This window comes from Artemia sp. Qi Xiang Cuo, chromosome 8 (genome assembly GCF_049724085.1).
Source record: "Artemia sp. Qi Xiang Cuo chromosome 8, ASM4972408v1, whole genome shotgun sequence".
Lineage (NCBI taxonomy): Eukaryota > Metazoa > Arthropoda > Branchiopoda > Anostraca > Artemiidae > Artemia > Artemia sp. Qi Xiang Cuo.
This window is the reverse complement of record NC_142801.1, coordinates 9,041,462-9,066,226: the sequence shown is the minus strand read 5'-3', so window position 1 is coordinate 9,066,226 and position 24,765 is coordinate 9,041,462. Positions and strand designations below refer to the sequence as shown.

At 34.1% G+C, this 24,765-nt stretch overlaps 1 protein-coding gene across 1 annotated transcript in view; it reads right to left on the bottom strand.

The window, feature by feature from the left end:
- The window catches only part of LOC148949134 (uncharacterized), a 203,270-nt gene that overhangs the window by 6,000 nt on the left and 172,505 nt on the right, over positions 1-24,765 (bottom strand). The window contains exons 19-25 of the mRNA XM_089093196.1: positions 23,196-23,401; positions 19,632-19,886; positions 13,639-13,797; positions 11,392-11,559; positions 7,933-8,194; positions 5,741-5,887; positions 1,310-1,460 (exon numbers count right to left, since the gene is read on the bottom strand). Of these exons, the coding sequence (XP_088949322.1) occupies positions 1,310-1,460; positions 5,741-5,887; positions 7,933-8,194; positions 11,392-11,559; positions 13,639-13,797; positions 19,632-19,886; positions 23,196-23,401 (1,348 nt within the window). The remainder of the gene's footprint in view (positions 1-1,309; positions 1,461-5,740; positions 5,888-7,932; positions 8,195-11,391; positions 11,560-13,638; positions 13,798-19,631; positions 19,887-23,195; positions 23,402-24,765) is intronic.

Sequence of the window (24,765 nt, the reverse complement as noted above, 5' to 3'; positions counted from 1 at the left end):
TCCCCCTCCAAAAAATCCGGAAAGTTGTTAATAAGTGGCAATGTAGAAAATTTTCATCAATCAGCATGAATTCAATTGTGTATAGCCCGAAAACAAATCACTAGATTTTATTGATTTTCTTCAATAATCTAGTGATTAATTGTGCTGATATAGTGATTTTTTAGTCAACATAAAACATCACTAGATATAGTGATAAATCACAAGGGCTGGTAACCCTAGTAGTGTAGCCCTCTGGGACTGCAAGAACAAGGACTGCAAAATTCCTTGAGTGCAACTAAAATGCGCACACCAAGGACATTTACTTTTAGATAATGAGTAATGTCATGAAGTAATCCATTATATAAAACCATTTTATTGGGCTAGTAATTTTGTATTGTTTTTAAACAATGCATGGGTTTACTTTCCAGTTTAAGGATGAATGACTCATTATCGTTTATAGTATCGAAAGAAGAAAAAACTGAAAATTGACTATAGAAAATCTGAAATAATATAGAAAGAAGAAAAAACTGAAAATTGACAGACGTCTTTTGCGCTTAGCACGTAAGTATTTAATATTATAATTAGTTCTAAGAAATTGTTCACCCACATTTCCATTTTTTCAAAGTTGGTGCCCCCTACTAGTGTAGTAACGCATACAGGACAGACACACACAGAGCCATTCCTAGGGTTGGTGGCATCCGGGGAAAAATTAATGACAGTGTCCCCCCCCCCCCCTCCTTCCAACTCAAATATAAGCAAAAAAACGAATCAAAGTGAAACATTTGATCAAAGTGGACAATCCCCCAGCAGCAGCACCTGGAGCAGGTGAGCCGGTTACCCCCCCCCCCCCTATGAACGGCTGTACACACAGACATACATTCAATTTGTTTATATATATATATAAAATAATTTAAGCATTTTAGTAAAAAAAAGGAATTTTTACATTATCCAATTGTATTTTGAACAATATATAACAGTAATATGAGCCTTAAGGTCATTTTCTTTTCGTTATGGTCTAGCATAAATAAGTCATTGACTCTTAACTTTGTAAGGTCACAGGGGTATTTTCTGAAAATGAGTATTAACATAAAAAAAAATCACAAAAATTCTTTTTTATTACTATTGAACACTATATGCTTTTTAGAAGTCACTTTGAATAAGCCCATTCCAAGTATATCCAAGGACTTAGTAGAAGTGCACCTGAATCGTTCATATGAACGCATTTGTTCACATCTAAATTATACAATGAAAGCCGAAAACAGCAATGATTTTTTTAAGGAGTTAGTCAAACTGACATCTAAATTGTACACATCGAAATAAATATACTTACCCCTTCTTTTGTACATGTGCACATAACACATGGTGATATTCTTTCGGCTTTGCCAATATCGATCTCCATCTTGCCAACAGTGCAGGAAACTCTTTCCTTCCACAGATCTAAGTCGAGTTTCGGTAAATTTTTACATTGTACCCTTGGATTACTGCAAAAAAAATTACAGAATTATAATTAGTCATAATATTTGTAAAATAAATATAATATAATAAATATATATATAATATTTATATAGTGTATTACGGTAATCACCTGGCAAAAAAAAAAAAAAAAAAAAAAAAAAAAAAAAAAAAAAAAAAAAAAAAAAAACCTGTCTTCTTACTTTAGTAAATGAAATAAATGAGCACTTGAACAAGGTCTAGACCCTACTCATCCATCCAGTTCCCCAGGACAAAACAGTATAACCAATCCGACAGTCCGAAAATCAAGTCCAAAATAGAGCAAAATCAGCATCAATAAGCATACGTCTATGTTCTAAAACCAAGATATAGCACCATAAATCTACAAAAACATTATAGTCCCAAGGTGATCACCAGAGATCGGGGCTCGTTAGATGAAAACTCATTGCCTAAATGGGTTTCGGCGCTTAAATTTCATTACCCAGGCAATTGAGCGCGCCATGGCATAATCTGGCATACCCCTATATAGTACCACAAATGGAATAAACATAAACAAAAACCAAAACATCCAAAAAATAAAAATATATACCCCAGAAATTTTTTTTTTTTTTTTTTTTTTTTCAAACATTCTTAACCAACCTTCAAATAACACTGAGAGCCGAACTTCAACCGATTTAAATAAAAACAAATAGATAACACTAGTCCTCCACCCGGAACAGTTTCACTTTCACTCAAATTCTAAGAATGAAATTCCGAATATTCCACCATAATCTTTACCACAGGTGTCACAATCCAACCCTCAACACCCGGGAAGATAAACCAATTCCGTCAACAAGTTACCGTAAAATATCATTCAAGATATCTTGATAACTTTTATTATACTTATGTAAAAGCTGATTATACTTAAAAAAAAGCTTTTTAAATTGCCAAGCAAGTTTATTGGCGGAAAAACCACTTATGATTAGCTTCTTGATAAGTAACATACATCTATTTCTAAAATCGATGTAATTAGTACAAATTCTTTCATATCTAAATAGTTGGGAAAAATACGATGAATATGTTATATTTGAATGAATATTACTTTTTGGAAATGGAAAATTAACTATTTCAAAATTAAAATCGTCTGTTTTATTATATATTTTAACATTTATTGTATTATTAGGTACCACATTAATCTCTAAATCTAGAAAATGGTCATATTTGCCATTTCCATTACTGGATTCCAGCTTTAACTCTGGTGGATATATTTGAATTGCAATCTCTAAAAAATTTGAACAATTTATCACCAGAAGGTCATCTAAACATCTTTTATTATTTGAGAGCAAATACTTTATATTACTTGGATTCTTTTTATCTTTCATATAATCGTATTCTAAATAATTTAGAAATAGTTCCGATATAACTGGACTGGCATTACCCCCCATAGGAATTCCATTACATGGATAATATAGATTGCCATTAAATTATATATATATATATATATATATATATATATATATATATATATATATATATATATATATATATATATATATATATATATATAATAATATATATAATAATGTATATATATAATATAATATATATAAATATAATAAATAAATATAATATTTGTAAAACAAGCTACCTATAGAAGTAGTTAAAATTCAGTTGATTTTCTTGAAATAACTCAAATTGTGGTTTCATATTGTAATATTCAAAACTAAGTATGTGCACAGAGGAGGGGGAATTTGAGCCTTTAATAAAATCTCGAAGTTTTTATTACTTTCCAAATAATCTCAAATATTTTCTTTTAAAGCTCTCTGTTTGTGTGCCCAAAAAAGTATCCATTCCTGGGATCGAGGTAATCCAAACCCATTGGCCGTACGAGATTGGCCGTATATTAAAAATTGATTTTGTGGGTACAGTTTTTGCATGATTTAAATAAGAATAATATATCGCAAAGATTACAATGTGCAGCTAAAAAATGCGAAGTAATTATGCAGTTTCACTCCGTTCCTAAAAAAAAAAAAAAAAAAATACCCAAATTCTTGTCATACTACTATTAATTCAACTCCATTTAATGTTTCTATGAAAGTGCTTTGAGTATAAATGCTTCAAGTATAAATGATCTAAAAAATAGCTATGTTTCAATCTGTTTCCATGAAAATACTTCGAAAAAAAGCATATATGTAAATTTTTTATTTGAAATATAATCAATAAGTAAAACAATTGCAATTCCAACTGACTATGTTTGAAGCCATCTAAAGTATGAAAGTGCAGCTCAAAGTTTAATGGAGATACAAGGATTGAGGGGGTGGCTGTCCTCCCCACATACCAATTTTGTATGTACGATATGCCCATTATGTAAGATATTTTACCTTAGAGCTTAGTTTCCCCAGAACCGTTGATGGGGTATAGGGTGTCAAAGAAACCTTTCTAGTCGCCTCAGAGCGGTGCTGCAGTATTGACGTCTTCAAGAGGCTGTTGTCAAATTTTTATTTATCAACTCCGAAAATTCACCTCTATCTGTCTTTCTTTATCTCTTTGCTATTTTTCATATTTTTCTATATTCCTTCTCGGAAAGACGAACGATGTAAAAAAGGATTAAAAAATATCAATTCTGATTTCAAGCATTTAACATAAGGGTTACACTTATAGTAAAGATAAGAAGGCAAAGCTAGCAAGGTAATCAAACAGTTCGTGGTAACGAACTGTAAGTAAGGAGTGATCCGGCTCAATAGCAACCGAAACTCTAAAAAAACGGATATCAATAGATACATCAAAAGAATAATATTTTTATGCTGATTTCAAATATATAAGTTTAATCTAGTTTAGTCTAACCAATCAAAAGTTATGACCCTGAAAAAATTTGCCTTATTTTCGAAAAAAGTGAGAAACACCCCCTAAAAGTGATAGATTCTTAATGTAAATAACACCATCAGATACAGTGTATCAGTAAACCCTACAGTAGAGGTTTCAAACTACTATCTAAAAAAATGTGGAGTTTTGTATTTTTTGCCAGAAGAAAGAAAGATGTTTTTTTTGTGTTTTTTTCCCAGGGGTGATCGTATCGATCCAGTGGTCCTAGAATATCGCGAGAGGGTTCAATCAAACGGAAATTAAAAGTTCTAGTGCCCTTTTGAAGTGACAAAAACATTATAGGGCAGCTAGGCCCCCTCCCACACTCATTTTTTCCCAAAGTCACCCAATCAAACTTTTGATATAGCCATTTTGTTCAGCATAGTCGAAAATCTAATAATTATGTCTTTGAGAACGATTTAATTCCCCCACAGTACATAGAGGAAGGGCTGCAAGTTATGAACTTTGCCCATTATTTACAATAGTATTGGTTATTGGGAAGTATAGCCTACAGACGTTTTCAGGAGGGATTTTTTCTGCTGGGGGGGGGGGGTTGGGGGAGGGGGTTACGTGTGAGGATATTTTTATGGAGGACGTTTTCATGGGGGAAGGCACATTTCTACGAAGGGGTGTCGGATTTCCAAGCATTATTTAAACAACGATTAGAAATTACATATAATAAAAAAGAAGTTTTTTCAACCGAAAGTAAGGAACAACATTAAACTTTAAAAGGAACAGAAATTATTACGTATATGAGGGGTTCGTCACCTAGTCAATACCTCGCTCTTTATACTAAAGTTTTTTAGTACTTTCATAAGAACTATTTATTCTAATTAAACGGTCTTAGTGATTCTTAAGGAATTGGAACAAAATTCGAACTTTAGCGTAAAGAGCGAGGTACTGACTAGAGGAAGAACCCCCTCATATACGTAATAATTTCTGTTCGTTTTAATTTTTAATGTTGCTCCTTACTTTCAGTTGAAAAAACTTGTTTTGTTTTATTTAATAGGGTGAATAAGGTAGATGACAGGATACAAGGTAATGGTAATAAAAGAATAATGAGCAACCACGTTTTCCTTCGCCTATATCGTCTCTAATATCATCCCGTTTCTATTTTTTTTTTTTTTTTCAATTGTCTAAGTTATGCTTTTTCAAGTCAAATAGCTAAGCTGATTAATTTTCTTTTGCCGTAGAAAATTAAGGATTATTCTACTGATGTATACGAAGAGGTTGCCTGCCTTGCTGAAACATGACAATGTCGCCTTGAGGTCAAATAAATAACTGTAGGCTCAGTATAAATAAACACAAATTTACATCCCAAATACGACATTTAAAAAATGCATTGCTTGTAACTTCCAAAATTAACAACATTTTTACTCGCTGCTAAATTTTACTCCGAATTAAATATTTCTTACTACAATTACTGAAAAAGAATTAGGAACAGAAGAGATAACTAAAGGGTACTTACAGAAACGGTTCTGGCATATCCATAGCCGATCTTTGAATTTGGTCAATGTTGTCAGCGTTGTCACAAATTACTTTTGCAAGCGAAACTTTTCGTATTTCTGCCAGCTGGGCCTCTGTAAATCGAATTAGAGGATTGCTGTTTTCATACCTACACATAAACAAGATAAAATGTTAATAAAGGGACTAAACTTGCCATATAATACACCTTTGAATGTATGTCCAATGTCGATAGTTTTATAGTTCTCGTTATAGTTGATAGTTATTTACTCCCTAACCTACCAACAACTCACCGCAGCACCAAGCCACCTGAGGCCAACACAACTACGCACGCTCCTCCTCCATCCCAATCTATTCAAAGCCTCCCTTTTCATACCCTCCCACGAAGTTCCCATTTCCTTTAAATCTTTCTTTATGACGTCCTCCCACTCCAGACGAGAACGACCTGCTTTCCGTTTAGCCCTAGACAGTTGGTCGAAAAGAACAATCTTCAGCAATCTGTCATCCTTCATCCGCACAACGTACCCTAGCCATCTCAACCTTTCTTTCACTATAGCCCTAGAGAGCGGTATTGAACCACATTTTTCGTACAGCCTATTGTTTGAAATACGGTCAGTCATCTGGGTACACAGAACAGTCCTTAAGCAATTGCTCTGGAATACATCTAGCAAATCTTCATCCGCTTTTCGAAGCGCCCATGCTTCAGAGCCATATTTGACTACTGTCATCACTGTAGCTTCTAATATTCTAATCTTGGAAAAGAAAACCAAAACTAGTTTGTTTCAGTCTCTTAAGGGGCTTTCACACTACTTGCCCAATTTCCTTTGCTAAGTGGTTAAGTTACGTTATGTTAAGTATGAATTTTCACACTTAAACAAGCCTTTTCACGCTAGGCTAACGTAAAAACCGAAAAACCACGACAATAATCGTCTAAAATCATCATAATCATCATGAACAAACTATTCAAAATTAATACTGTGGTGTGGAGATGGAGATTCAAGTCCAGATCATAGATTTTCTAGGAATTGTTTTTTTTCTTTCTTTTTTTTTATTGAGCAGATATAAACTCAAGTAATATTCCAAGCGTAAAACTACTACAAATCGCCATCAATAGATAAATCAAACCCAAATGAACAAAAATTGCAATTAATAACCGAGCCAAACTCAAAACGAGAAAAACTTAAAATGAGTAGTGCTGACAACCCCCATGCCTCCTAAAGACCAGCACATACTGAAAAAAATGATAGTGGATTGTCACTTTAATATGCATGTACTCATATTTATTTCTTAAAGTTTTAATAGTTTTTATTTGTTTAAGTAAGATTAGTGAAAACATTTAAACTGTATTATTTTTTTTGTCAGGAAGAAAAGCAATGTAGTACATCGTTCTTTACTCTTAATTTGCACTTTACTGAAAACAAAATATTTCAAATGTTTTCATTTTTGGACTTTAATAAATAAAAAAAAATTCTTGATATGTATGTATATACAATTATGCATGTATACATTGATAGGATAAATACTTGATAGGTATGTATACTAACTTTAACATAGATGAATCGGTCGTTTTATTATAAGAATCTTATTGCATTTTTTGTTGCTGTAACTACCTGTTTGTTTAAATAAACGCATGTGGTTAAAAATTTACGCATAACGCATATTGTTAACGCATATTGTTAATATTGTTAACGCATATAGTTAACGCATATTGTTAACACGTATTGGTTAGAAATGAATCTGTTTTGTTGTTAAAAAATTAAATGTTTTGTGTTAAAAATTTATTCATTTACTTTCAAATTTATCAATTGTTCATCCGGGCATTCCATTTTGTTGCTGTAGTGTTGACTTTTCATAACATAACATAGGCTTACGTAACTTAAAATATTATGTAGAGCTAGAGTACTTGGCACTACCTACATTGCGGGCAAAATTTGCTCCATAAGATTGCATAACGTGACATAAAGTATTACGTTATGCTTGAGTTAACGTTTCTACGGGGTAGTATGAAAGCACCATTTCAGCGAGTAGATGTGCACAATATATTCTACCTGGCGACCAGTCAATTATGACTCGATGATATAAATCCATCCTCCAGTTGCCAAAGGAGGAATCTTTAATAGCTATCATTTAAGTTATTATTTAATAACTAAAATTGAGCTACCAACATTAAAAAAAAAATATAAAAAAAATACATACCAGAAACGATCACACTTCTTCAACTGCCTGAACTGCATAGCAATTATACAAGCAAAAGTAGGACCGACAAGGCCACCATGAAGGGGCGTCTCAGACAGTCCCCCGGGGAAGAGATCCACGTCGTCAACTGACTCATAAGTCAAGCGTAGCCTTTCAATCAGTGATGGGGAGATTTCTCGGCTAAGATCCTCCCATGTTCTAGCTTTCTTAAGGTTACAAAGAGCACGGTATTCATTGTAAGGTCGAACTCCATGATCGCGACCTGGAAAAAAGCACAAATCTGAATTGCTGCTAAATTCTACAAAACTGGAAGACGGGTTGTTTAAGCTTTTTATGCAAAAAACATGCAATTAAACTTTAAAAACTCCTCGCCATAGATTTTGAAAAATCTTTCAGGAGGGAATAAAATCTTCCCTCCCCCCCTGACATTTTAGTCAATTGGTGTTAACTGAATATTAAGAGAGAAAATAATTACATGGAATCAAAAGAACAAAATAGGTTCTGACAGGAGTCAAATGTCGCTCTGATAGCCACATATTTCACGTTAAGCGATTAAATAAACGTGTTAAATAAATTCGCGTTAAGCGAGTGAATAAAGGCGTTAAATAAATTCACGTTAAGCGAGTAAACAAACGTGTTAAATAAGTTCACGTTAAGCGAGTAAACAAACGCGGTAAATGAATTCACGCTAAGCGAGTAAATAAACGTGTTAAATCAATTCAAGTTAAGCGAGTAAATAAACGCGTTAAATAAATTCACGTTAAGCGAGTCTGCACGTAAATCTTTGATTCTCTTCTTTATTGGATTTGAGTAAAATAAGAATCACTACTTTTAGAATTTTCATCCTAATCCCTCATATATATAAATTCATTATGTTCTTTGCATACTTTGTGTCCACCCCCCCCCCCCCCTGCAACAAAAATAAAATCAAAAGTAAGAGACACCCCAAAATAGGTCCCCATTGCACTTTCTGGCAGAAGGGCCTTAAAACGTAGATCAGCATCCCCAGTTTGGACTTTAAGGGTCTAGTGCCTTACCTTACCACCCAAAATATTTCATTGGGCACGGCCTTAATTTCAAGCCTAGCTTATCCAAACAGGATAAACAGGCTCCGCCGCAAATTAAGGCTACGTGGTACCTTAAAGAGTTGTCCTATCTCTTCTACTATAAACTTTTTTTTAAGTTTGTGAGGCCAAATTATTTAGAATTGATTGGGCAGTGTTGTCATAATTTGTAGAGCTTGGATAAGAGATCCAAATAAATGATAGAAAAATTAAAAGCTAACGCCTACATTCCCAGAAATCTTAGAACAACTATTTAACATAATTAGAAAGTGTGAATTTTTTATTTTCAATTAAACAGAGCAGAATTTCTTCTTTAAAATTCAGGAGAGGGCAGTCCCTAAATAGGTTCTGGTATACCTTCTGGGGAAACGGTAAAAATCAGCACAAGTGAAAAATCATTTGAGCAATTTGACCACTTTAGGAGTTCCCTGTAGGGCTACAAGCTTTGACTGAAAACTTTGCCAACACAAGAGATGTTTTATTTATGCTGTATCTCTTTGCTGAATCATAAGTAAAAGATTATATTTTTCTTTATTTTAAACTAGCGACCTGTTAGCTTTTCGAATTTTTGATACGTTCAAGATCCCCTAAAAATTTTCGCCAAATTTTAGGGAAGTATCAATTGAATAATTTGGTACCTTTGGGAGTTCCTTGTGGTTCTGGTGAAATTCGCTAATAAGCCCTTTGTCTTTGAGATGGTTAGCTGACGCTGAGGCTCGCAAAAGGATTTTTAAGGCATCGAATGACCTTAAAACAATAACTTCCCATCCATTGCTTTTGCGCATAATATTGCAAATTATTATCTTAATATTGCAAAAATCATATAGTTTTAGTTACCCTAAATAAAGAAAAAGAATATACCTTAATATTTAAGTATCATGGGACCGAGCTTCACTCAGTGAAAAGAAAGAAGTTGTTTTATTAAAAATCTTAATATCATTTTATTTTATTCGGCAAACCTTTTTGCATATTTGTACCGACAAATTATTCTGTATTATTGACGATCAAATTAAATTATTACTTTTGAAAATATTTAGCGCACTCATACATTTATTTAGACACTCATCTTCAGCAAAAATTATTTTGACTATTCCAAGCAAACGTGACGTCATTCATTTGAAAACCTTTGGAAAAATTTAACTATGGAAAAAACATTCCGAAGATAAATTCAACTACTACAAAAGTCAAACCCCCGAGCTTCAAATTGGAAGTCTGAAGGCCTATCTAATCCCCTAAAGAGGCTTGTATACAGCAATAAAGGAAACAGAACTATAGGAAACGCAAATGACCGTGACGTTATTCACATAAAAATGTTTTCTTTTCAAAATTAAGGTTCTAAATAAATTTTCCAAAGTCAAAACTATCTAAATCATTTTTTCACATTAGAAAATTAACACTGATTAAGTTGCAATTGTCAACCTTCGGGTTTCAACCTTTGGTTATTTTTCATAATGTCGCACGTTTTAAATTTTTTTTTTTCATTGTTGATATTCAAAATAATTGTTAAGATGATTTCGGCAATTACAGATGTATATAGCAAGGGGGCTTTCGGCAGCAAGGTGGGCCTATAATCGAACTAGGCCCATAATTAACAATAAACCTTTATCTGTATGTGGAAAAGCTTTTTTTCGCAAAACTCACAGTAGATTTTTCTATCGATCTCAGAAAATTACAACTAAACTAAAAAACGACACAAAACTAAAAAAGTATTCCATGTAATACGTTTCAACGAAATAATTCCAAAATGCACTATGAAACAACAACAGAATGTGACAAAGACAAGATAAACCACGATACAACATTACAGAAATATTCTATGTCATACATTTCAACGAAATGTCTTAGTTTCAAGATTTTAAATTCTATTCTATTCTAAGATTTTTCATTGTGGGATACGATTGCCACCATATTTTTGTTTCCACGTCAACCTACAAATATCTAGTACATGGCTTGGTACTTGTATGATAAACGCCCTACCGCTCAAGGTGTTCATTCATTGACGCTTTATAGAAACCGTTTTTTTCCGTTAGTCTCTTTCAGCTTAGCGGAATACAAGACAAAGAAAAGTGACAGAATAGATGGAAAATATATAATTTGGGCTATATATTTGCATAGTAGGGAGTGGGGGTGGAGTGAAGTATTTGGACAGTGTGAAGTCAGAAAACAATTCTTACTTCATAATATGCAGAACAATTGTATCTAACACACTAGGCATGCAGACCCGCTATACTTTACCAAGCCCCTCCCCCCTAATGTGCAAATATATAACCCAAATTTGTTACTAAAGTATTATATTTTTATAATACTTAGGTATATTTCATTAGGATTGAGTTCAGAAAAAAATATTAGAAGAACATTAGGTAGGGCCTATATTATACAAGTACCCATAGCTTACCTCTTTGAATGTTAAGTGAAGCCAGATCAAGTCCAGAGAATTTGGAGCGTTTTGATTCGAACAAATGATTGGTAACTTCTTTTGTTATAAACTGATCAAGAGTTTCCATTGATGTGGCTAGAAGACCACGCATTAAGTCGTCGATTACTCCAGGCTCGTAGATGACATCTGCAAGATGTAATTTTCAATAGGCTATGCTTGCATAAGCTCAAGTCTGTTTCATACCTGCATTCAGCTCCAACCCAAAGAGTATGGCCAACTTATGACAGTGATAACTGGCGCAAGGGTCGTAAAAAACATTGGTACCATCTAGTGTTTGGCTTTTTTTAGAATAAATATAAGGCAAAACTAATTTAATCAGTGTAATTGCTGACATCAGTTAGTAAGAAGTATCTGACCTTAGTTTCTGAAAAAACAACAACTGCGAAGTTTGAAAATGTGCCAAGAAACGTCAAATGCTAGATGGCGTCGATGTTTTTTTTTTAGACTCCAATGCCAGTTTCTTCTCTTATAAATTAACATACTCTTTGGTTCAACCCTTAAAGACCCGTGTTGATTGCCATAATAATAATTTTAAGGATTCTACCCCCTTAGGAAGCTTACAAACAAATTAAGGAAAATACATTTGGTGTTGTTGGTAAGTCATGTGTAAGATGATTAGAACAGACCACGCCTTCCTCTCTTTTATTAGTGTCCTTATTCGTATATATAATAGTATAGGAAGAAACCACACATTCCCTTCCTTCTGAACTAATAGCTGTTCCTGATCTGTAGCAGGGTATTGCTTCAATACTACGACGAACAAGAAAAACAGAACTTTTCAATTTAGTATTGTTAGCACTATTAGCCTTATTCAGGCTATTACCCAAGACTAAAGGATCCTTACTACCATTATTCGCCTTTCTACTTTACAATAACTCAAGTGAACAAAGTATTGTACCAAAAGAGTATTTGATAAAATCACCGTCCAAGTGAGAAATTTAGGTCAAAGTGATAAATTTGATTTTGTAAGAATACCCAGCTTTTACCTTCCTTGTTTTGGGACCTATTGTCAGTTTTTTTCTTCTTTTTTTTTTTGGACAAAGCCCTAACATCTTATCTCTTTGATAAGCTAACTAAGCCAAGATGTTTTGTACCAAAAAGAATCATTGCCAAAGTCACGGCCAAAGTGATAAATTTATGTTAAAGTGATAAATTCCATTTTGGAAGGTTACCTAGCTTCTATCTTCCTTGTTTTGGGGCTCAATGGCAATTATTTTTCTTTTTAATTTGATAAAACTCCAATATTTCGTCTCTTTGACAGGCTAACTAAACCAAGACTAGCCTAGTAAAATCAGAAAAGCCTTGCTAGCGTCACAAAGTAGATCTGAGACAGGTTGTCTCTGTGACATGTTAATCTTGCCTAACTTTTTCAGAGTTGCTGCAAAACTTTGTGTGTCCCTGTGGTGGTCTTTCAGCCAAAAGCAAGCCCAAGAACTTTTAGCTGAACGAGAGATAAATATATTCTTCGTCGGCACTCCCAGCCAGGATGGAGCCCAACCTTGCAAAAAAAAGAAAAGGCTTTCAATTTTAACGTGTCTATATTTCTTCCCTGTGATGGTACATCAGCCTAAAAACAAACCCACGCCCTTTTAAGCTAATCAGAGACCTAACAAATTTTCTTACTGTCTGGGCTTTCTGTTTTAAGTAGTGCAGTATTCAAACGAAGAGGAGCTAAGATATATTCACAGATTTAAAAACAAAACAAGGCAAAAACGAAGCACTGATCCTCAAAAGGCGTGATGGTGCAGGCAAGGCCGTATTAAAAAGGAAGGGGTTCAGGGTTTGCCCACCTACAGTTTTTGCCCAATTCATAAAAACGTAACAAGATATAAATAAATAAATGTTGATACTTTTTTTGTAACCCCCCCCCCCAAATAAGATACTGGATACGCTCTTGGATGTTAGTATTCGGATTTGACCCTCCATCAGAATATGAAAGAATGTATATATCAACGTGTTTTTTTATCATAAAAGAGTTGTTTAAAAGTTTTTTTCCTTCATTCTACCCCTTGCTATCCTGCAAAAAAACTGGGACTATCGAAATGAAACTTGGATGGCTTTTTTACCAAAAAGCACCAAGTCATTTTTCTACGAATGAAACTTTAGACGGTATTTAGATCTTGAATTTATTTCACATCTTCACGGTATTTATTTCACATCTTGAATTTTGAGTACTAAAAATAAATTTCCTCAAAGTTTACAAACCTGGATTCATAAAAACGTCTCTCAATTTGATGACTTGATTTTTGTCTGCATAATTTTCCCCCAGTCGTCTGAAGCCGTCTTTAAGTAGACTATGTCCGAAACGGAAAGCAGCTGTTGCGAACTCATTGAAGATGGTTGGGTTGCATGTTGGGTCGTAACCTGGTAAAATAAATATATAATTACATCAATTAATTATATATATATAAATTAGTGAGACTATTTTAAAAACTTGAGAAGAGTATTTTCTTCACCAAATTTACTAAAAAAAAATTCTTATAGAAATTGATTCTGCTGAAAGAAAGACTAAAAATTAAATCATGAGGGGAGGGGGTCGACCCATATATGGGTCGTGACACAGAACGTTGTTCTTTAATAGTAACTAAATAGGTCTTTAATCCCATAGGCTTATATTTTTAAACTCCAAAAACATCAATGTTTCCATGTAGCAGGAAAAAATTTCCACTTTTTACTTATAAGTTCGTTTGGAAATACATATTTTTAGTTGTTTTTAATGTTTTTATTTTACCCTATTCAGTCTTTTGTGAATCATTTAGGCCAGAAAACTAAATCTTGTTCACATATTATTATAAAGATTCATGGTATATATCGACTTGTAAGCTGCATGCCAAGACCTCACCTATCTCTCCTTCAAGCAACCAATAGCGATAGGATTATCTGTACATAATAGAATCTGTTAACAGGTACTTGATTTTCTTGAAGGATATAATCCCCCTAAACAGACAAAGTTGTAAAAAAACGTTTATGAATAAAACTTAACTACACAAGTTCTCACTCCATTTACAGTTTACAGGGCGTTGGTAAGGTAGCAAATTTGAATATTAATTTATTTTAGACTACAAAAAAAAGAAATTTTAACCAATTGGGAAATTTTGATAAGTTTTTCTCATTCAAAAACTATTAAATATTATTTTTGTTACAAAACTTATTGCTTTTCACTAATCGAAAAACATTGGGGGATAAATCAGTCAAGCAGCCTACTTAGTATACATGCCATTTCGGGTGTAAATGAAGAAACTGCTTCTAAACAATATAAATAAAAAAAACAAGTTTCTGAAACTGAAAGTAAGGAGCGACATTAAAACTTAAAACGAACAGAAATTATTCTGTATATGAAAGGGGCTGTCCCCTCCTCAACGCCTCGCTCTTTACGCTAAAGTTTGATTTTCTCACAACTTTTTTTTTTAACAATGAAAAACTTTAGCGTAAAGAGAGAGGCGTTGAGGAGGGGACTGCCTCTTTAATATACCAAATAATTTCAGTTCGTCTTATTTTTTAACGTCGTTCCTTACTTTCAATTAAAAAAAAAACTTGTTTTGTTTTTATTTCATTTGTTAAGGTTTTTGAATTAATACAGGTTTCTATTTTGGCTCACCCTGCATGAATAATTAAAACGAAATTTGCATATTAATTTTACTTTTATTTGGTTAAATGGCTTTCTCGAAACTTGTTGAATTTTATTTGCGAACGTTTTTATTAGTAATAAATATATGTAACTTACGAATTAACTTACGTAACGAACTTCTATATTCATAGATTTTTAATATATTCATTAGGGGGTTTGCCCCCTAGTCAATACCTCGCTCTTTACGCTAAAGTTCAAATATTGTTCCAATTCTTTAAAAACTACCCCTTAATAACAAAGGCCGTTAATTAGAATAAATAGCTCTAATGAAATTACTAAAAAATGTTTGTCTTAAAGAGCGAGGCATTGACTAGAAGGTGAACCCAATCATATAGCTAATATTTTTCTGTTCGTTTTAATTTTTGATGTTGCTCCTTACTTTCAGTTGAAAAACTTGTTTTTTTATATTTAATTTCTGATTTTTTTTTAAATAATGATGGGAAATCCGGCGCCCCCTTCATAGCAATTTCCCTCTCCCCATGAAAACTTCCTCCCTAAAAAGATACTCCCATATAACCCCTGATCCACCCCCCTCCCCACTACCAGAAAAAATTCCCCCTGAAAACGTCTGTATACTTCCCAATAACCAATACTGTATGTTAACATTGTGTAAAGTTCATAACTTTCAGCCCTCCCCCCCGGGGGTTTGAGGGGTTATGTCATCCTAAAAAACATAGTTACAATATTTTTGACCATGCGGAACAAAATGGCTATCTTAAAATTTTGATCGGGTGACTTTGGGAAAAAAATGAGCGTGGGAGGGGGCCTAGTTGCCCTCCATTTCTTTTGGTCACTTAAAAAGGGCACTAGAACTTTTAATTTCCGTTCCAATTGAGCCCTCCTACGATATTCTAGGACCCATGGGTCGATACGATCACCCCTGGGAAAAAAAGTAAAATAAACAAAAAATAAAAAAAAAATAAACACGCATCCGTGATCTTTCTTCTGGCAAAAATATAAAATTCCACATTTTTGTAGATAGGAGCTTGAAACCTCTACAGTAGGGTTCTCTGATACGCTGAATACGGTGGTATGATTTTCATTAAGGTTCTATAACTTTTAGGGTGTCTTTCCTCCTTTTTTCGAGAATCAGCCAAATTTTCTCAGGCGCGTTACTTTTGATGGGTAAGATTAAACTTGATGAAACTTATATATTTGAAATCAAAATTAAAATTTGATTCTTTTGATGTATCTATTGGTATCAAAATTCCGTTTTTTAGAGTTTCGGTTACCATTGAGCCGGATCGCTCCTTACTTACATTTCGTTACCACGAACTGTTTGATAAGCTGGACATACCTAGTTTTAGAATTTCACTGGTTTAAATAGGATTTTGTTATTTTACTTTTTTGTACAATATCGGTAGTAACCACATAAGCGCTTCTTAAATATATTAAAATTTACTTAGATTATTTACTTACATCAAACAGTTCGTGGTAACGAACTGTAAGTAAGGAGCGACCTGGCTCAATAGTAACCGAAACTCTATAAACCAGAATTTTGATACCAATAGATACATCCATAGAATCATATTTTTATGCTGATTTCAAATATACTGATTTCATCAAAAGTTAAGCGCCTGAGAAAATTTGCCTTATTTTCGAAAAAAGTGGGAAACACCCCCTAAAAGTCATAGAACTTTAATGAAAATCACACCATCAGATCCAGCGTATAAGAGAACCCTATTATAGAAGTTTCAGGCTCCTATCTGCAAAAATGTGGAATTTTGTATTTTTTGCTAGAAGAAAGATCACGGATGCGTGTTTATTTCGTTTTTTTTCCCAGGGGTGACCTTTTTAAGTGACCAAAAAATTGGAGGGCAACTTGGCCCCCTCCAACGCTCATTTTTTTCCCAAAGTCACCCCATCAAATTTTTAGGCAGCAATCATGCTCAGCATAGTCAAAAATGTAAAAAGTATGTCTGAGGTTAACTTTGCCTGACAAAGCTTCCGGGAGAAGGACTGCGAGTTAGGTACTTTGCCCATAGTTTACATATACTATTGGTCATTGGGAAGTATACAGTCGTTTCAGGAGGGATTTTCTTCTGGAGAGGGGGGGGGGGTCGGAGGAGGGGGTTACGGGAGAGGATGTTTTCTAGGGGGAAGGGACATTTCTATGAAAGGGGTGCCGGATATTCTAGAGTTATTTAAAAAAGATCAAAAATTAAATATAAAAAAACAAGCTTATTTAATTAAAAATAAGGAACAAAATAAAACCATATGACAAACATAAATTATTACGCATATGAGGGGGTTCGCCCCCAAGTCAATACCTTGCCCTTAACACTAAAGTATTTTTTAGTACTTTCAAAAGAGCTATCTATTCTAATTAACCGGCCTTTGTGATTCAGGGGTTTGTGATTCAAACAAAATTCGAAGTTTAGCGTAAAGAGCGAGGTATTGACTAGGGGTAAACTCCCTAATATACGTAATAAAACATACGAATATAGGAGTTCGTTACGTAAGTTAATTTGTAAGTTACGTCATAACAAAATTTCGAGAAAGCCATTTAGCCAAAACAATTAAAATTAATATGCAAATTTCGTTTTATTTATTTATGGGCGGTGAGCCAAAATCAAAGCTGCATTAATTCAAAAAAGTCAGAAATTAAATTAAAAAAACAACAAGTTTTTTGTAACTGAAAGTAAGGAGCGACATTAAAACTTAAAACAAACAGATATTATTCCGTATATGAATGGGGCTGTCCCCTCCTCATCGCCTCGCTCTTTACGCTAAAGTTTGACTCTGTCACACAAATCTATTTTTTAAAACAATAAAAAAACTTTAGCGTAAAGAGCGAGGCGTTGAGGAGGGGACAGCCCCTTTCATATACGGAAGAATTTCTGTTTGTTTTAAGTTTTAATGTCGCTCCTTACTTTTAGTTACAAAAACTTGTTTTTTTTATTTAATTTTTTAATATAAGTCATTTGTTTAAGCTACGATAGTGAGTCATCTATTTATGACCGTTCATTTCATTGGGTCTTTCTCTCTAGAAAGTTTTCCTCTATTTCCCTTTTTCCCTCATAATTCACCCGTGTTATAGATTTTCTAATTACTACTGATTCCAATCTAATCCAAAATCCAATCTAATACATATCGTGTAGGGTTAGTATAGGCGGGATATACCTATTTTTAAATGTCAATGGTTTAAATAGGGCCTTTTTTGTGCAATGTAAATGTGAGCTTTCCCTGAATATATTAAATTTACATAAATTATTTATTTATATTATTTAGTAAAGTCATTTGTTTACGCTACGGTAGTAAAAGCAATTTCATCTCTAGAGATACGTCTCTAGAAATACCAAGATTTCTTTTATTTCCACTTAGTCCATCTCAATTCACCTGTTTATAGATTTTCTAATTACTATTTATCAAATCTAATCCAGGTCCAATTTAATATATACTATGTAGGGTCTAATGATGAAATTGACTCGAAACAAATACGTATAAGCTGTATATACCTAGTTTATGAATGTTACTAGTTTATGTTTACTAGTTTGAAGTTTGAAGTTTACTGATTGAAGTTACTAGTTTGTTACTAGTTACTAGTTTGAAGTTTACTAGTTATGAAGTTTACTAGTTTATGTTATGTTACTGGTTGTACTATGTTACTACCAAAGATATAAGCGTTTCTTAAAACTATATTGATCACTGATTAGCCAAAGAATTTTAAGAGACTAAACAGAGGGTAACTTTAGCGCTTTAACATGCGTGCAATAGTGCCACGCAGCAACTAGTGCCACTGATGGGGCCACGTTAACCGGCAGAATTGGAAACATCCAAAATAAGCTTAAACGAAATTCCATTCTAATATATAAAAATTCACTTTTAGAATTGAAAAAAAACAACTAAAACTACCAGCCAAAGAGATCAGGGTAAAATAAAAACAGAGAAAAAGCCATAAAAGTAAAAAGAGAGTAAAGTCAGAATGGAATGAAATTAACTCATACCACCTTATATAGTATGTATAATAAGTAAATATTCAAATCTCAAGTAGGTCCATTTTGTATATTTCACAAATTTTAGCAGACTATAAGTCAAATTATCTTTATTTAAAGTAGAAACATACTGTAAGTAGCAGCAGTTGGTACATACCTTTACTTTACTATTTTTGGTTAATTAAGAAAAACTACCATTACCGAGGTCCCGGTAGCGAATATTACATATACTGTAGATGGAGTTCTGAATAGGAAAAAATAAGCCAAACGCCTATACAAAAAATAAGGTAAATACTCTGAACGCACCAAGGACATCAAATAAAACCATTTTTTCAGTCTTGGACTCATCTTGGGTCCATTCATAGGTGATAATATATATATATATATATATATATATATATATATATATATATATATATATATATATATATATATATATATATATATATATATATATATATATATATATATATATATATATATATATATATATATATATGGTTATGTAAGTTTATATATGCTAAGTTAATATATGGTAATGTAAGTTTCTGCTCTTAACCAATTTAAACTACTAAATTTCGTTTGCACTGTCCTTGGTAACGCCAAGATGTTGTGGATGCCATAAAAAACATTACCTTGATAATATCCTTCAGATTGGACCTTCAAGTCATAAAGGTTGGCAGCGTTCCAACCCAAAATTCTTGGAAGGAATTCGTTATAAGTTACGTGCTGGAAACCAGCTGATACGATTCGTCGTGCATTTTGGAAGAGTTCTTCATCTGACCAATGGGGATTGATTTGAGAAAGCTGGTCGACAATTCTATTATGTTCCCTCATGTAAATTGTGTGAATGCTAGTCAGTCCGGGCTGTTCACTTGCTCGTGAGTCACCTAGTTTTGAAATAAAAATTTTATTTTGGGATTTTAAAAACAGATTTTGATTAAATTTGACAGCCAAAATGTATCACGAGTTTCTTTGTTTGATTGTTTCTTAACTAGACAATTTGAGGATATGATATGTATTAATTTTGAGAATACATTAAATATCGCAATTGTATCTTCAAGTTGAACAATAAAATGAGAAAAGAAAGTCAGAAGATAAAGTATTCGTAATTAATAAAATAATGGTAATTTCATTATAAGCTTAAAAAATCATATAATGTTAGTAATAAATCATAATCGTTAAGAAAAAACAATTTTCACTAATTCTCTGTTGAGTATGCTCAGTTCATAAAATACAAGGATGTACAGTCAATCAAGTGGTTATCTATCTGGGTAAGGAACTTTTCACATTGAGCACATTGCGATCTTTAGAAGGTTTACGAATTGAAGAACTGACAAGCTTACATGAAAGTTAAGGCACCGAGAATACAGCCTTGTGACGAGAAAGCAATAAAAACAAGTTAATTAACGAGACAATGTCTCGTTAACTCGCTTCGATCTTTAACTCGTTTTTATTATATTCTCATTGTAAGGTATGTTTCCTCGAAGCTTGTCATAGTTCCGTTCTTTAACTTACAATTCTTCTAAAAACCGCAATCTGCTGAAAGCGACATATTCTTGACCTTCTGCAAAAGGTTCTTTACCCAGACAGATAATCGCTTGAACGACAGCGTCCTTCATATCATGAAATGAGAAGGTTCCGAGAACAGGGCCGGCGCAACCTATCCTGCCGCCCTAGGCAAGATATTTTTTGCCCCCCCCCCCAAATTAGATTTTTGTTTCCATTTTACACCTCAATTGAACCCTTACCCAAAATCACCACTTCTTACGCATTTTTTTTGGCACTCAACGAGACTGTTACATTAATTTACACATACAATCACAAATTACATATACAAATACAAACAATATAAAGAATAATTAACGAGGAAAATCTAACCTGTGTGGCTGCTAGTACAACCATAATTATGATAGATAATTATATGCGGAACCCTTAGTGTTAGAGTATTTATTTCATTAGGTACATAATAGGAACTTATCAAAGAAAACCAATAATTTTGCAGAAGAGATAACTTCAATTCTAAAAGTTTACATAGATTATAGGGAAAAGTTAACAGAAAGAAGGTCTAGAGTTCACAATTTAATTTTTATTAATTTCATCTTTGTGAAAGAAGTCACCAGTTTGTTCAAGTCAATGTCTTTTGCCAAGTCTTGTTCAACTGATAGAGTGGCCAGTCCTTGAAGCCTTTCTTGCGTCATGGTGGGTTGAATATAAGTTTTAATTAATTTTAATTCTGAAAAAACTACGATCACCACTAGCAACAGACACAGGTAGAGTCAGCAAAATCCATAAAGCCAATGACAAGTTTGGGGCATAATCTTTAAGGCCATTGCTTATGATGAAGTTAAGAACATCTTCTCGATGTGTGTTCTTGGGTACTCTCGTACCAATGGCTTGAACTTCATTGCAAAGTTCGTGACGTTCAATATCTTTTGCTTCATTGTTTGAGAGGAAATTTTATAAATTCATACAATCGTCCACCAGGGACTTAGTTGTTGCGGCATTTACATTGGATATGTTGTAGAGAAATCCGAATATAGAAGTAATCTCGTCTAACTGTTGAAATCTTTCTTCCAGAGAAGAAATTACAGTATCGAGAATGGCAAAATGGAAATTCGCTTTGAAGTGTTCTTGAGGGGATACCAAAGGTTCATCATCCGCTTCGTAATCAAACTGTTTTTTCTTCTTTTTCAACCGAGTTGGCAGGGTTTCTGTTTCAAATGTTGGTTGAATGCCTAGCTCCTCTGTCACTCCTCTAGCGTCAACTAGAAAACTTCCAAAGACATCGTCGCAACGTAACCTTTGTAAGTACAATTTAGTTTTGCTTAGGTGATCTTTGGCAGCAGTCAAATCAAATTGATTGGATTGTAACTGCTTACTTGTTATGTCGATTTCAAAAAGCATATTGTGCCATAAAACTACACTTACAATAAAATTGTTTTTTTTAATGTTTTTTGCCAGACTTAAAGCTTGCACTTGTGAGTTGTTACCTGTTGACTTATTTAAAGAGCGATCCTCATAAATGTCCATTAAAGCGTTATGAACATCACCCAGTTGATATCGAAGAGGTACAAGAGCATCTATTTGAATTTCCCATCTGGTTTCACTAAGGGGCTTGAGCGTTAAGTTAGTTACATGTTTTTTAAAAGTATTCCGACGTTGTGTTGAAGCAGAAAAATAAACATAAATTTCTTGAATCCAAGCAAAGAACTTCGTATCCCTCAAGTTCACGCGGCTACTCTGAGAGTACGTGGTGGTGGCCGCGCCCCCTCCCTGCTTCCCAATCCCCCCACACAGCACAGTACCGACCCACGTCTCTTCACCTTCCTCAGCGCACAACCGACACTGTCAACTACTGTCGAGTGTCGTCTGTCACTCACGTCACTCATGCACTATGAATCAGAATATTTATTTGCAACTACAGTGCTTATAATGAAATTGATAATTGCCCCCCCCCCACCTTTCCCTGAAAAATAATAATTGTGAACTTAACCCCTTTTTGTGTGTTCACCTTAGTGGGAAAATTTACTGCACCATAATTGAAATGATCGTCAGGCTTGTCACCATTATTGAGCCTGAGATTTTTTCATTAAATGTTCCGCTTCATCGGTCGGGGGAGGAGAAATCAATCGTTTGGAATAAAGTATAAAAAAAATAATGTAAGCTGACTAGAATGAATGACCAAAGTTGCCAAAAATTTTTCGAAACCCCATAAAAAAAAGAAACGTTTTTCCTTTGATATTTCGTTTTTTTTCAGTTCAAGTTCGTTAAAAAATGTTGTCAGGTTGCCACCCTAGGCGGCCGCCTAGTTTGCCTAGTGGACGTGTCGCCACTGCCTGAGAGGCACTATGAGCATACAGACCTTTGAAAATATTTCTGATAGGAATCTGAAGGAAAAGATGTGCACTATGAATATACTGACTTATGAACTGAACGACTTAAGGAAGGTCCTAACATGCCCATAATGCTTTGACACATGACTAGGATATGAAGTCCTAACCAGGTACATACAAAGCCCCCTCCCCAATATCCTAAATTTCCCCTATTTTCTCGGCCCTTCTTGTACAAAATATCAAATAATTGTCTGTATTATACCCCCCTCCCTCAGAAAAAATCCTCTGAACGTACCAACTCCTAATAGAGAATCCATTACAAACTCGAAAAGCATATTTCAAAGAATTTTATACGAGAATTACCTCCTTTAAAGCAGAGTCCACTCCTAGATTTACACTCCTTATCTTCGCTTGTTAGTGGCAAAAGATCCTTGCCCTTAACAGGATGGCGAGTGACATTCAACCGTCCACGGATAAACGTTCGCAGTTGCCTCATCTCACAAAGGTCACTGCCATAGGTATTAGAAGCATCAACAAAAGCAGTGGCTTGATTTAGTTGTTCCCGATAACTGAAAACAAAGAAGCAATGAATCTTTTGAAAAGGATACATATGGTGAATTATTGCAGGTCAGAAGTTCAAGTGGCCCCACAAGTTGCAGTAACCTAGCCTAGTATAATTTTATGAACCTCAGACAGAGCATACAATTTAACTCCCTTACCTACACCACGCCTGAATGATTTTATATAAATAATAAACATGTATAGTACAATATGTTTATTTTGATCGCCTAATTAGATATCTCAAATGAAAGCTCCTTATCTATAATACATGAGATCAGACTGGAAACCATTAGCTTTTATAATGGGCCTAAATAAAGGGTAAAGTTTCCGCTATTTCTGGCCTTCTTTAATTAAGAATATGATTTTTATTTAGTCGAAACGTCCGGTAGTGCAAAATAGTGCATTTTGTATAAACTAATTGTGCTTTGTAACTCTGAGCTCCCCGCCCCATTCTAAGATGGGAGAGCCTTGGCCTCCAGCAAATAGTAGCCGACTGGGAACTGCTAATACTACTAATACTACTAACAACTCACTGCAACCTCAAGCCGCTTGAGGCCAACACATCTACGCACGCTCCTCCTCCGTCTCCATCTATTAAAAGCCTCCCTCTTCACAACCTCCCAGTAAGTTATCATGCCTCTTAAATCTTTCCTTACGACATCCTCCCACTCCAACCGGGGACAACCCCCTTCTCGTTTGGCCCTTGACGGTTGGCCGATAAGGACAATCTATGGCAATCTGTCATCCTTCATCCACAGAACGTGCCCTAGCTATCTCAATGTTTCTCTCGTCATAGACCAGGAAAGCAGGACTGAACCATACTTTTCCTACACCCTACTGTTGGAGATACGGTTAGTCATTTGGGTACCCAAAACAATCCGTAGGCAATTTCTCTGGAAAACATCTAGAAACTCTTCCTCCGTTTTTCGGAGCGCCCACGCTTCAGAACCATACTTGATCACTGCAGCTTGCAATATTTTAATCTTGGTTCTTAGATTTATCTTCCTATTCTTCCAAACTTTTTTCAACTGTGAAAAAACACCCTGGGCCTTTGCTATTTTACTTTTTACATTTTCAATGCACCCACCGCCTTTACTAACAATGCTACCTAGGTGAGTAAAGCTGTCCACTTGATCAATCTTCTCGTTACTCAATATCACCTTTTCACCATCAATTATTCCTAACCTTAGCGACTTAGTCTTCTTAATATTAATTTTCAAACCTATTTTTACTACCCTAACTCGCAAAACTAAAACAAAATCATTCATTTTGCAAACAGATTCATCTAGGATGCTTAAACCACCAGCAGAATCTAATTCCAGGAGTTTTTCTCCTCCATTTGATTTCGTGTTCTCCAGTTGCCTTTCCTTAC